At 33.6% G+C, this 12810-nt stretch overlaps 1 protein-coding gene across 1 annotated transcript in view; it reads right to left on the bottom strand.

The window, feature by feature from the left end:
* LOC145256253 (RNA polymerase-associated protein RTF1 homolog) overlaps positions 1 to 12810 on the bottom strand; it is an 86395-nt gene that overhangs the window by 17070 nt on the left and 56515 nt on the right. The window contains exons 7-9 of the mRNA XM_080114911.1: positions 9757 to 9843; positions 7639 to 7729; positions 1787 to 1869 (exon numbers count right to left, since the gene is read on the bottom strand). Coding sequence (XP_079971037.1) covers positions 1787 to 1869; positions 7639 to 7729; positions 9757 to 9843 — 261 coding nt within the window. The remainder of the gene's footprint in view (positions 1 to 1786; positions 1870 to 7638; positions 7730 to 9756; positions 9844 to 12810) is intronic.

Genomic DNA, 12810 nt, shown 5'->3' with positions numbered 1-12810 from the left:
TTTTTTTTTTTTTTTTAAACTTATATTCACATCAAACAAGACAACTTGTCACTGAAACATAAGGGATTACTATGAATTAAGGGCATTCTAAGTAGGGAGTTGAGCAACATGATATCTGTTTGTTTTAAACTTAAATTTCTGAAGGTTAATAGTCGGAGAAGCAGGTGACAGGGAGAGAATTCCGAAGTTTACCTGTTCGAGGGAAAAAGCTTTCAGAGTAGAAAGATCCCCAGCATCGGTGGATCTCTACAGTGAAGGGATGGGATTTTGCTGCTTGTCAGTTAAACCGAGATTATTTACCAGTGAAAAATATTAGTGTACATAAAAAATTACGGAAAATTATCAAGTAGAATTTTAATAAAAAATAAAGTTAATTTACTATTCGTAGGTCACAAACGCCGAATGATGTTTCCGTCAAACCATCCAAAGGATGGAGGACGAAGAAGATGAAAAAGATGAAGAAATGAAATAAAGATGAAAGATAATTAAAGATGATGAAAGATCCCGAAACAAAATAATGAAAGAAGATGAAGATGAACAAAGATGATGAATATATGTTTTATTTACAGAAAGTTAAGATGAGTCATCAGTACTGTCGGTTTCAAACCTGATAATAGGGACCGTTTTAGATACTCATATCACGCTCTCTTTAGCCAATGAGTATCGGTTGAAGAGAGCTTGATATGGGTATCTATAACGGTCCCTATTATCAGGTTTGAAACTAACGGTATCAATAACTTATCTAAACTTTCTGTAAATAAAACAAATAATAGCTCTTATTTTCGGATTTTTCCTTATAATAGAGTACTTTGCTGGAATCTTTTTTCCAAAAAATATAATTACATATATATAGTAGAAATGGTAATTAATAAAAACCTGAAGGAAGTGCTCAATACTGTTGTAGAGCAAATATGCGTTTTATTTTTTAGTACAGATTTTTTTCTTTTTAGTTACACTATTGTTTCAGCTATGCGACCGTTTTTTGGCCGTTATGTAGCCTCCTACATAACGGCCAAAAAACGGTCGCATAGCTGAAACAATAATGTACCTATTTACTATGCCTCCCCACGGGACAGAGTTAGACACCAGGGTCGTTTTTTAACGTGGAGAAAAGGTACAAAAATAAAAATTGTCTCAGTCGTGAAGGATCTCTCCTCCACTGAAAGAGAACAAGAAATGGAAGTGCAGCATCTGAAGAACAGATACTACACTTTGATCTTGACCAAAAAACAGAAAAAAAGCGGTAATAAAAAAATAAAACGCATATATATATATAGGAAATTTATTACTGTGAGTCCAGAATGAGTTTACAAATTGTTTCAGCTAGAGGAAAATCCTCAAAGAAAGGAAAAATCCAACTAGCATCATCAGAATTCATAGATGGATTTTTCCTTTCTTTGAGGATTTTCCTCTAGCTGAAACAATTTGTAAACTCATTCTGGACTCACAGTAATAAATTTCCTATATACTGCTCTGACTACACATTGAGCACTCTAGTCCGGTTTTTTCACCACTGGTAAATAAATATATATATATATATATATATATATATGACTACTAAATTTATCACATAAATTAATATATGAAAATATGCGTAAATTTTCAGTATTTACTGAAGCTTTACAGAGCTAGGTAGTAAGTCATAAAAATATATATGGCAATTAAGCTACACAATATTCTACATTTCATTCTCGTCAGGCTTATGCATATATAGGTGAAAATAGATGGTGATGATGTAAATAGGAAAAAAAAATTTTAAAAGAAGCCATTTTTGTTTTTTACTTACCGTAAACGAATACCTTTATTTGTCTTTGTTGTGCCCAATTGGTATATTTTGGCCGTTTCTACGACATCCATAATCTCAGCTACCTGCAAAATGACAAATTTTTTTTTTAAATCAAATTTTATTTGAACAATGAGAGGAGTTAAATCTTGTAGTTTACAGTCTTACAAAATATTGTTGAGAGGAAATATTTTTATGTAAGATACTCCAGCCAAATAAAATATCTCAATATACAAGATAGAGCAAAAATAAAAATTGTAGGATTTATATAGTTAATTTTTTTTTTTTAAGTAAAAAAAATATAGAATTTTTAAAACAAACAATTTATTGTTTGAAAGTAGAAATACAAAAAATTAAAAAAAAAAAATCTTTTTTCACACCACTTATCAAGGCCCGGAGGTCACTCGAGGATAACGCTTAATGAGTGTACAGTAGTCAATGGGACAACATCATAGTAATCATTAGTAGTGGAAATTTGGTAAATTGGATTACTTAAAAGGAAAGCTCATCACGAACTTGTTTACGTTGGACTTAAAGACAACCATATTGTAGGCAGCTGGAAAGCAGGGAAACGGAACAGAGTTCCAAAGGCATGCAATTCTGTTACATGAAAGGGCTGTCCCCTTCTCATGTAAGTAAGAAGACATACTAGATAAGTGAAAATCATATTAGGATAAGGTTGGAATCGAACCCTGTAGGCAAGTGTTAAAGATAATGAAATATGGAATGTTAGAAATTAAGTCCATTGTTAATTCTACTAGAAATAGTTAAATATTGTTAATTCTACTAGAAATAGTTAAATATTGTTAATTCTACTAGAAATAGTTAAATATTGTTAATTCTACTAGAAATAGTTAAATATTGTTAATTCTACTAGAAATAGTTAAATATTGTTAATTCTACTAGAAATAGTTACATATTGTTAATTCTACTAGAAATAGTTACATATTGTTAATTCTACTAGAAATAGTTACATATTGTTAATTCTACTAGAAATAGTTACATATTGTTAATTCTACTAGAAATAGTTACATATTGTTAATTCTACTAGAAATAGTTACATATTGTTAATTCTACTAGAAATAGTTACATATTGTTAATTCTACTAGAAATAGTTACATATTGTTAATTCTACTAGAAATAGTTACATATTGTTAATTCTACTAGAAATAGTTACATATTGTTAATTCTACTAGAAATAGTTACATATTGTTAATTCTACTAGAAATAGTTACATATTGTTAATTCTACTAGAAATAGTTACATATTGTTAATTCTACTAGAAATAGTTACATATTGTTAATTCTACTAGAAATAGTTAAATATTGTTAATTCTACTAGAAATAGTTACATATTGTTAATTCTACTAGAAATAGTTACATATTGTTAATTCTACTAGAAATAGTTACATATTGTTAATTCTACTAGAAATAGTTAAACATTGTTAATTCTACTAGAAATAGTTAAATATTGTTAATTCTACTAGAAATAGTTAAATATTGTAAATTCTACTAGAAATAGTTAAATATTGTTAATTCTACTAGAAATAGTTACATATTGTTAATTCTACTAGAAATAGTTACATATTGTTAATTCTACTAGAAATAGTTACATATTGTTAATTCTACTAGAAATAGTTACATATTGTTAATTCTACTAGAAATAGTTACATATTGTTAATTCTACTAGAAATAGTTACATATTGTTAATTCTACTAGAAATAGTTACATATTGTTAATTCTACTAGAAATAGTTACATATTGTTAATTCTACTAGAAATAGTTACATATTGTTAATTCTACTAGAAATAGTTACATATTGTTAATTCTACTAGAAATAGTTACATATTGTTAATTCTACTAGAAATAGTTACATATTGTTAATTCTACTAGAAATAGTTACATATTGTTAATTCTACTAGAAATAGTTACATATTGTTAATTCTACTAGAAATAGTTACATATTGTTAATTCTACTAGAAATAGTTACATATTGTTAATTCTACTAGAAATAGTTACATATTGTTAATTCTACTAGAAATAGTTACATATTGTTAATTCTACTAGAAATAGTTAAACATTGTTAATTCTACTAGAAATAGTTAAATATTGTTAATTCTACTAGAAATAGTTAAATATTGTAAATTCTACTAGAAATAGTTAAATATTGTTAATTCTACTAGAAATAGTTACATATTGTTAATTCTACTAGAAATAGTTACATATTGTTAATTCTACTAGAAATAGTTAAATATTGTTAATTCTACTAGAAATAGTTAAATATTGTTAATTCTACTAGAAATAGTTAAATATTGTTAATTCTACAAGAAATAGTTAAATATTGTTAATTCTACTAGAAATAGTTAAATATTGTTAATTCTACTAGAAATAGTTAAATATTGTTAATTCTACTAGAAATAGTTAAATATTGTTAATTCTACTAGAAATAGTTAAATATTGTTAATTCTACTAGAAATAGTTAAATATTGTTAATTCTACTAGAAATAGTTAAATATTGTTAATTCTACTAGAAATAGTTAAATATTGTTAATTCTACTAGAAATAGTTAAATATTGTTAATTCTACTAGAAATAGTTAAATATTGTTAATTCTACTAGAAATAGTTAAATATTGTTAATTCTACTAGAAATAGTTAAATATTGTTAATTCTACTAGAAATAGTTAAATATTGTTAATTCTACTAGAAATAGTTAAATATTGTTAATTCTATTAGAAATAGTTAAATATTGTTAATTCTATTAGAAATAGTTAAATATTGTTAATTCTATTAGAAATAGTTAAATATTGGTAATTCTATTAGAAATAGTTAAATATTGGTAATTCTATTAGAAATAGTTAAATATTGGTAATTCTATTAGAAATAGTTAAATATTGGTAATTCTATTAGAAATAGTTAAATATTGTTTATGTTGGAAAAAAAGAGTCGATTGTCCATTCTTTTAGAAATCTGGATATTAAATATGTCAGTTAAATGAATGCACAATGCAAGTTAAAATATATTGTATAAAAATAGGTTAGGAGTAGAATTGAGGATTCTTTTGTTTGCCAAAAGTGTATTGGACAAACATTTGTAAATCCACGTGAAGTAGTCACATTGGTAAACACACTTCTGATGTCATAAACAAAGGAGATTTCTCAATATAGGACTCTGAGGGTTTGAAGTTGGAGAGTTGATGAGGATCAGATATTCAGAGCAGATCAAACACGGTGATAGTCAGTTGGAGAGGAGAGCCCCTTAGAAGGGAAGAGGGGAAAATAGACCATGTAAATCAAAGTTTGAATTCCTGACATCCCCGATCGGTCAATTGAAGAATAAAGAAACCAACTATGTTTGTAAGTGTTGTCTCGTGTGTTGTCATTCCTTACAACCCAAAGGTAAATGTGTTTTATCATCATCTTGTAACGAACTTTGTACAACCCTTACAAGTAATGAGCCTCCTCCATCTATATATATAAAAGCGAAAATGTATGTATGTGTGTTTGCTTTTTCTGTATGTCAACAAAAGGCTTTTTTCAGAGAAGCGGTCGCTCGCTTCACAACTTTTTAAAACTTTTTATATCACATATAAATCGTAATACCTCACCACAGTTAACAACGAAGCTCGCCTGTCTATTTAATTTGCTTGATTTCGGGAAGATAAATATTCAATATTTGTCGCTCGCCGCATGTGGGTTAGTCTTTTTCCTATAACATCTTGGGGGAGGGAAAAAAAAGCGTTCAGCAGTAAATGAATACTATCCCGCAGTCAAACTTGACCTCATTAACTCATTAAAACGGGCACCTGCTAAATCCAAGTAATTAAATAAATTCAAATGTGTTTCCGTTAGCATCTCGCGGTGGGGCAATGGTTAACGTCGCACGTTTTTTTGGGTTTTTTTCACACTTGAATTTACAACTTTGCCTCAACGGTTCGGGTTCAATCCTCATACTTACTTTTTTTTTTTTTTAACTCCCCTACACACCTCCAAACACCCGGGCAACGCCGGGTACCCCTTGCTAGTCATCAATAAAGTATCTCTCGCCTCCTCTATGTGTTAACAAAAATCATCCCAGTAAGAAAGGTCTCCCTCATTATCATCGTCATCTGTTCTGAGTCTTCGTTAATGTGTCCCCAATATGTACACCTATGCAACAGTTCTTAGAAGTTTTGTTCATTGAATCTATGTTTAAAAAGAATTTTTAACAGTTTGATTGAAAAAGTAATGTAAAAAAAAAAAAAAAAAAAAAAAAAAATATAGCAAACCACAGGTTTCTGAAATTTGGAGACAAGTACTGATATTTGGATTATTCAGACTACTGTTCTCATGCCATAACGGATAAAGTACTTGGTAAATTCGGTTGTAACTGACACTCTTGAGGAGGTTGAAGGGTAAATCCTCAGTGCAGGTGATATGAAGAATTATGAATTACTTCAGACTTCTACTACCCTGTTATGGTTGACAGAAATGAAAGCATGCAAGTCCTGTGGATTAAATAAAGCCTTCAGTTCAAAATTCTGTGCAAAATAAAGAGTTTGACAGAGTGTTTCCATGAGTTCAACAAGATACAGCTGAAAAAGGTCGGAGATTATATCGGTCAAAATGTTGTAAAAATAACACTCAAGATGAGAACAGAAGTCGGAATAATCCGAATACAAGACGCATATGGTTCTCCAAGAGGAGAAAATTACCTAACCATACGGGTCACATAATTATAACCTCCTTATTAAAAATAAGTTGTGTAATTTAAAAGATTTTAGAAATTTAAAAACTTTCTTAAATTAGCAAACTTTTTCTATGAATACCATTATTTTAAGCTCAGTTTTTTTTATATTTATTGTTCTGTTTGAAAACGTGCCTCAGATACCATTTGTCTGAGAGCGCAGACGTGTATGGCAGCAAGAGCCAACGTATGCAAATAACCGAGCCGTGTACAAGGGGATGTCACAGTGAGGAAGAGGGGAAAAAAAAAAAAAGATTATAAAAAAAGAAAAACGTAGCCGAGAAGTAGACATGTGTAACATGTGACCCGAGAGCGGCAGGGAAAAATGTGTTCTAAACATGGCCGGACAAAGACAGAGTACTACACGTTCGGCACGGCAGAGTCTTGTTAAGCACGTTGGAGTATGAGAAAACTTTTGAACAAAAGACTAGGCATTATTCTGTAAAGTACCTGTAAATAAATGTCTTGTTTCAACTAAAAAGAAAGGAGAATTAAATTTTTTCCTTAATTTTTTTTTTTTTTTTTTTTTTTGCGACTGTCTGCATACAACGTGCGGAGCCCGAGTTGACATGTTATGACTACGCTTACCCATTTTCTTTTGGCACATTCAATTTACTACCATTGTAAAACACACACACACACACACAATTATAAACACGCACAGTCCGACAGGCTATCATCCACTTATCACAAATCCAACAAATTAATCCCAATTTATTGTCTGATTATCCGCTTTTAATTGTATTGTTAAAACTGTCATTCTGTTTATGTCGGTAATATATATATGAAACCCCTATACAAAAATCATTAAACTGGAAAACTACTTTTCTTTTTAAACTAAGGAGTCATCACTAGGTCTATGACAATAGAATATTCTTATTATTATTTTGACTCTCGAGTATATATCTGACACAGTTAATCAATCGAGAACCACATCACTATCTAAAAGCATAAAGATATCAACTGATATATATTCGAGAGTCAAAATAACAAAAAGAATATTCTCTTGTCATAGCCCTAGTCAGTACTTAAGGCCAAAAGCCACTCAAAGGTAATCATTAAATTAAAACCTATTATCTTTAATTAACTGTGGAATTTTCATAAGCCCTCAAATAAAAATAAATCAACTTTACCCTATAGACTGGTCGACCTTCGTGATTACCAATTCCAATTCGAACATAGCAACCCAAAACTGTATTTTTGAAGAATGGCATATGACACCACCTGCAATAAATAAGAAAGAACAAAAGTAATGCTTAGTTAAACTGCAAAATGATACATAAATTTTGATATCGTCAACAAATATCAACCGGCAACAGTCAACCTTCGAATGAACAACGCAAAACAGATCAAGTGTAGAGTTTGCTAAAAAATACAAGAGTTTTGTTATATGTTTAGAACACACACTCCACCTTATAACTCAATCGTCAACGAAAAACACTTGGTTCTTCGTTCGGTTTAAAAGAACAGAGATGAGGAAGAATGACAGGTGGAAGAAAGAAAAAGATAAATAATGGAATGAAAAAGAAAAAGATAAATTATAAAATAAAAAAGAAAAAGGAGTAAGAAAATGAATTAAAAATAAGAGAGAGAAAAGGGGAGAAAAAGAAAAGAGGAAAGAAAAACAGAAGAAAGAAAGAGGGGAAGAAGAAAGAAAGAAAAAGGGGGAAGAAGGAAGAAAGAAAAAGGGGGAAGAAGGAAGAAAGAAAAAGGGGGAAGAAAGAAAAAGGGGGAAGAAGGAAAAAGGGGGAAGAAGGAAAAAGGGGGAAGAAGGAAAAAGGGGGAAGAAGGAAAAAGGGGGAAGAAGGAAAAAGGGGGAAGAAGGAAAAAGGGGGAAGAAGGAAAAAGGGGGAAGAAGGAAAAAGGGGGAAGAAGGAAAAAGGGGGAAGAAAGAAAAAGGGGGAAGAAAGAAAAAGGGGGAGGAAGGAAAAAGGGGGAGGAAGAAGGAAAAAGGGGGAGGAAGAAGGAAAAAGGGGGGGGGAAGAAGGAAAAAGGGGGGGGAGAAGGAAAAAGGGGGGGAAGAAGGAAAAAGGGGGGGGAGAAGGAAAAAGGGGGGGGGAGAAGGAAAAAGGGGGGGGAAGAAGGAAAAAGGGGGGGGAAGAAGGAAAAAGGGGGAAGAAGGAAAAAGGGGGAAGAAGGAAAAACGGGGAAGAAGGAAAAAGGGGGAAGAAGGAAAAAGGGGGAAGAAGGAAAAAGGGGGAAGAAGGAAAAAGGGGGAAGAAGGAAAAAGGGGGAAGAAGGAAAAAGGGGGAAGAAGGAAAAAGGGGGAAGAAGGAAAAAGGGGGAAGAAGGAAAAAGGGGGAAGAAGGAAAAAGGGGGAAGAAGGAAAAAGGGGGAAGAAGGAAAAAGGGGGAAGAAGGAAAAAGGGGGAAGAAGGAAAAAGGGGAAGAAAGAAAAAGGGGGAAGAAGGAAAAAGGGGGAAGAAAGAAAAAGGGGGAAGAAGGAAAAAGGGGGAAGAAAGAAAAAGGGGGAAGAAAGAAAAAGGGGGAAGAAAGAAAAAGGGGGAAGAAAGAAAAAGGGGGAAGAAAGAAAAAGGGGGAAGAAGGAAAAAGGGGGAAGAAGGAAAAAGGGGGAAGAAGGAAAAAGGGGGAAGAAGGAAAAAGGGGGAAGAAAGAAAAAGGGGGAAGAAAGAAAAAGGGGGAAGAAAGAAAAAGGGGGAAGAAAGAAAAAGGGGGAAGAAAGAAAAAGGGGGAAGAAAGAAAAAGGGGGAAGAAAGAAAAAGGGGGAAGAAAGAAAAAGGGGGAAGAAAGAAAAAGGGGGAAGAAAGAAAAGGGGGGAAGAAAGAAAAGGGGGGAAGAAAGAAAAGGGGGGAAGAAAGAAAAAGGGGGAAGAAAGAAAAAGGGGGAAGAAAGAAAAAGGGGGAAGAAAGGGGAAGAAAGGGGGAAGAAAGAAAGGGGGAAGAAGAAAGGGGGAAGAAGAAAAAAGGGGAAAGAAGAAAAAAGGGGAAAGAAGAAAAAAGGGGAAAGAAAAAAGGGGAAAGAAGAAAAAAGGGGAGAAAAAGGGGAGACAAAAGAAAAGGATAGAAAAAAGGAAAAAAAGGTAAAATAAAGAAAAAAATAAAGAAAAAAGGTAAGAAAAAGGGAAAAAAAAGAAAGCAGATAATGATTCACATCATCTTAGTTTGAAGATAGAGACCGTATAAACAGTTTCATAAATACATACTTTCCTGTCTATTACAATGTCTTCCCACCATGGAATTTCCAAAGCTAAAACTAGTCAAGCATGAAAGTAAAAGAGCTGCCATTTCTTACCTTTCCATTTTGTTCCGAGAAAGACGGATTCGCGTAAGATCTTCTTTCGTAGCATAAACTGTGACTTTCCGTCGGGAAGAAGTACTTCTGCAATTGAAGGAGAGAAGAAATAAGACATTGTAGAGACAGACAGACAAAAAAAATCAAAGAATATATATATATGTATATATATATATATATATATATATACACACTAGCAAAAGTACCCGTCGTTGACTGGGTTCAAAAACAGCCTACAGAAAATGGACTCTGATTTATGAAAGTATGATAGGTTATGAAAAGGAAAGGTTGTAAAGAGATAGCTTTGAATTTGGGGGTATCAAAACCAAAGCAAAATATGATGAAAGTAAAAATAAAATAGATAAACCCCATAATTTATTATACCATACCTGTTCACACTGAAACACTTATCACAATATTCTGTGGATCTATATTAAAAAACCTTGTTAAATTTTGTGACATATTTCCATTCTATGGAGGTCAGGTGCGAACGAACACCCCATAATTTTATCATACCATATTTCTTCAAACTGAAACATAATTATCAAAGTATACTTATGCAGATAGATATGAAAAGTCTTTATTAAAGTTTGTGCCTATTTCCATTCTATGGAGGCCAGGGGCGAACACAGACCCCACAATTTTATTATATCAACCCTATTTAAGTTAAAACATACTTATCAAAGTATTATTATGTACATCTATATCAAAAACACTTGTAAGCGTTTTGTTTAATTTTAAATCTTTTATTTCCATACTTTGTGGACCAGGCGCGTACGCAGACCCCACAATTTTAATGAATCATCATTATGCCAGATCAAACATACCCATTCCTGTGTCTCGATACATCTTCTATCATTATATGTGATCAGTTTTCTATAATAGTCAACCATATAGGAGCCTATTCGTTATCAGACACACACAGACGTTCAGCTTTATATTATAGATATATATACATACTAGTAGGCGGCCCGGCCTTGCAGGTCGTAAAATATGCTTAAACATGTTATTTTAATTTATGCAGATCTCGTTTTTATTTTGTTTTTTATTTTACAAAGGAGTCACCACTTATCAAGGCTCGGAGGCTACTTGAGGATAAGGCTTAATGAGTGTACAGTAGTCAATAGGAAAATGTAATAATCATTAATAGTGGAAATTTGGTAAATTGGATTACTTAAGGGGATGGGTCATTAAGAACTTGTTCACATTGGACTTGAAGTATATAGACGCTAGAAATAAGGTTAAGAAAGAAATAGCGACAGCTAAGAGAGAATTTACGGAAACCACTAAAAAACGCATCGAAGCACAAAAATTAGGAACTCAAGACTTCTGGAAAATCTACAACAGTGTAGTAAATAATGGGCAATCAACAATTCCCCCACTAACCAACAATCACGAGGTTGTCTCCTCAGCAACCGACAAGGCTAACATGCTTGCCAGTCGGTTTGCCTCAAACTCCACACTAGACTTTCCTATGCGGACAGATGCCACACTAGACGATCTGAAAATCACCCCTGCTCAGGTGCATGCCATCATAAAAAACCTTGACACTTCAAAAGCATGTGGACCCGATCTCATTCCAGCTGTGCTATTAAAAAAGTGCTCAGCCGAAGTAGCTCCAGTTCTCTCCAAACTCTACAACAAATGCCTTAATGAAGCTTGCTTTCCGGGCTGTTGGAAAACTGCTTCTGTTGTACCAGTATTCAAGAATACTGGCGAAAGGGCTGACCCATCAAATTATCGCCCCATTAGCCTCCTCCCACTTTTTGCCAAAATATTTGAGACCTTAATTAACCATGCTCTAGTCCATCACCTTACAGATGCTAAACTTCTAACTGACCAACAATATGGATTTAGACAAGCCCGTTACACAACAGACATCCTAACTGTAATCTCTGAACGTATATACCATTCACTGGACAAAGCGGGGGAGGGCAGAGCGGTATCTCTAGATATATCTAAGGCATTTGACAGGGTATGGCATGAGGGTCTCCTCAGGAAAATTAGATCATACGGTATCACTGGTAGAATACTTAACATAATTAAATCCTTCTTAGATTAGAGAAAAATCCAGGTTGTCCTCGACGGTCATACATCTAAACAATATGATATAAATGTGGGAGTGCCTCAGGGTTCTATCCTTGGACCTCTATTGTTCCTGATATTCATAATTGACCTCCCCGACAAAATTGCCTCTGAGATGGGTATATATGCTGATGACACTACACTCTATGGCAGGCACAACAGGAAGATGAATGAACACATTTCTAAAGAAATGGCAGAAACACTAGAGGAAGACCTCCAATCTGTAGTGGAATGGGGACAAAAATGGTTGGTCACGTTCAATGCTGCCAAGACTAAACTAGTTTCATTCAATAATTACAAGAAACCCTCTCTACCACCTATAGCAATGGCCAACGACTCTTTATCTGAGAGTACATCTTTCAAACTCCTTGGCCTAATGTTCACAGGAAACATGAGTTGGAACAATTACATTGAAGGCATTGCAAGAAAGGTGGGCTCTCTCTACCGTGCTAGACAACTACTAACATCCGAAAGTATCCTATACCTCTATAAGGCCACCATTCGCCCATGTATGGAGTATTGCTGTCACATTTGGGCTGGTGCATCTGCTACTAGTCTCTTGCTCCTTGACAAGGTTCAAAAGAGTCGCAAACCTGAGAGGCCCTGAACTGGCATCTAAGCTTCAGTCTCTGTCCCATCGACGAAATGTTTCATCTCTGCCTTTTCTACAAGTATTTTAGTGGTGAATGCTCTGACGAACTGCAATCACTTGTGCCCCCACGACGTGAGCACCCTCGACAAACCCGACAGGCTGCTAAATCCCACCCCCACACTGTAGAGATCCCTAGATGTAAAAGACCTTTCTACTTTAATAGTTTCTTCCCCAGAACCGCTAGACTTTGGAATTCCATTCCAGGTCCCTGCTTCCCCAACAGTACTGACGTGTAGAAGTTCAAGTGTAATGTGAACCGACATCTTGCTGCCCAAATCCCTACATAGCACCCCAGTAGTTGTTGTCCCCTACACTAA

This window comes from Euprymna scolopes, chromosome 32, assembly GCF_053919585.1.
Source record: "Euprymna scolopes isolate OS-2025 chromosome 32, ASM5391958v1, whole genome shotgun sequence".
Lineage (NCBI taxonomy): Eukaryota > Metazoa > Mollusca > Cephalopoda > Sepiida > Sepiolidae > Euprymna > Euprymna scolopes.
Note: the sequence above shows the minus strand (reverse complement) of the source record. Positions and strands in the feature narration are given on the sequence as shown.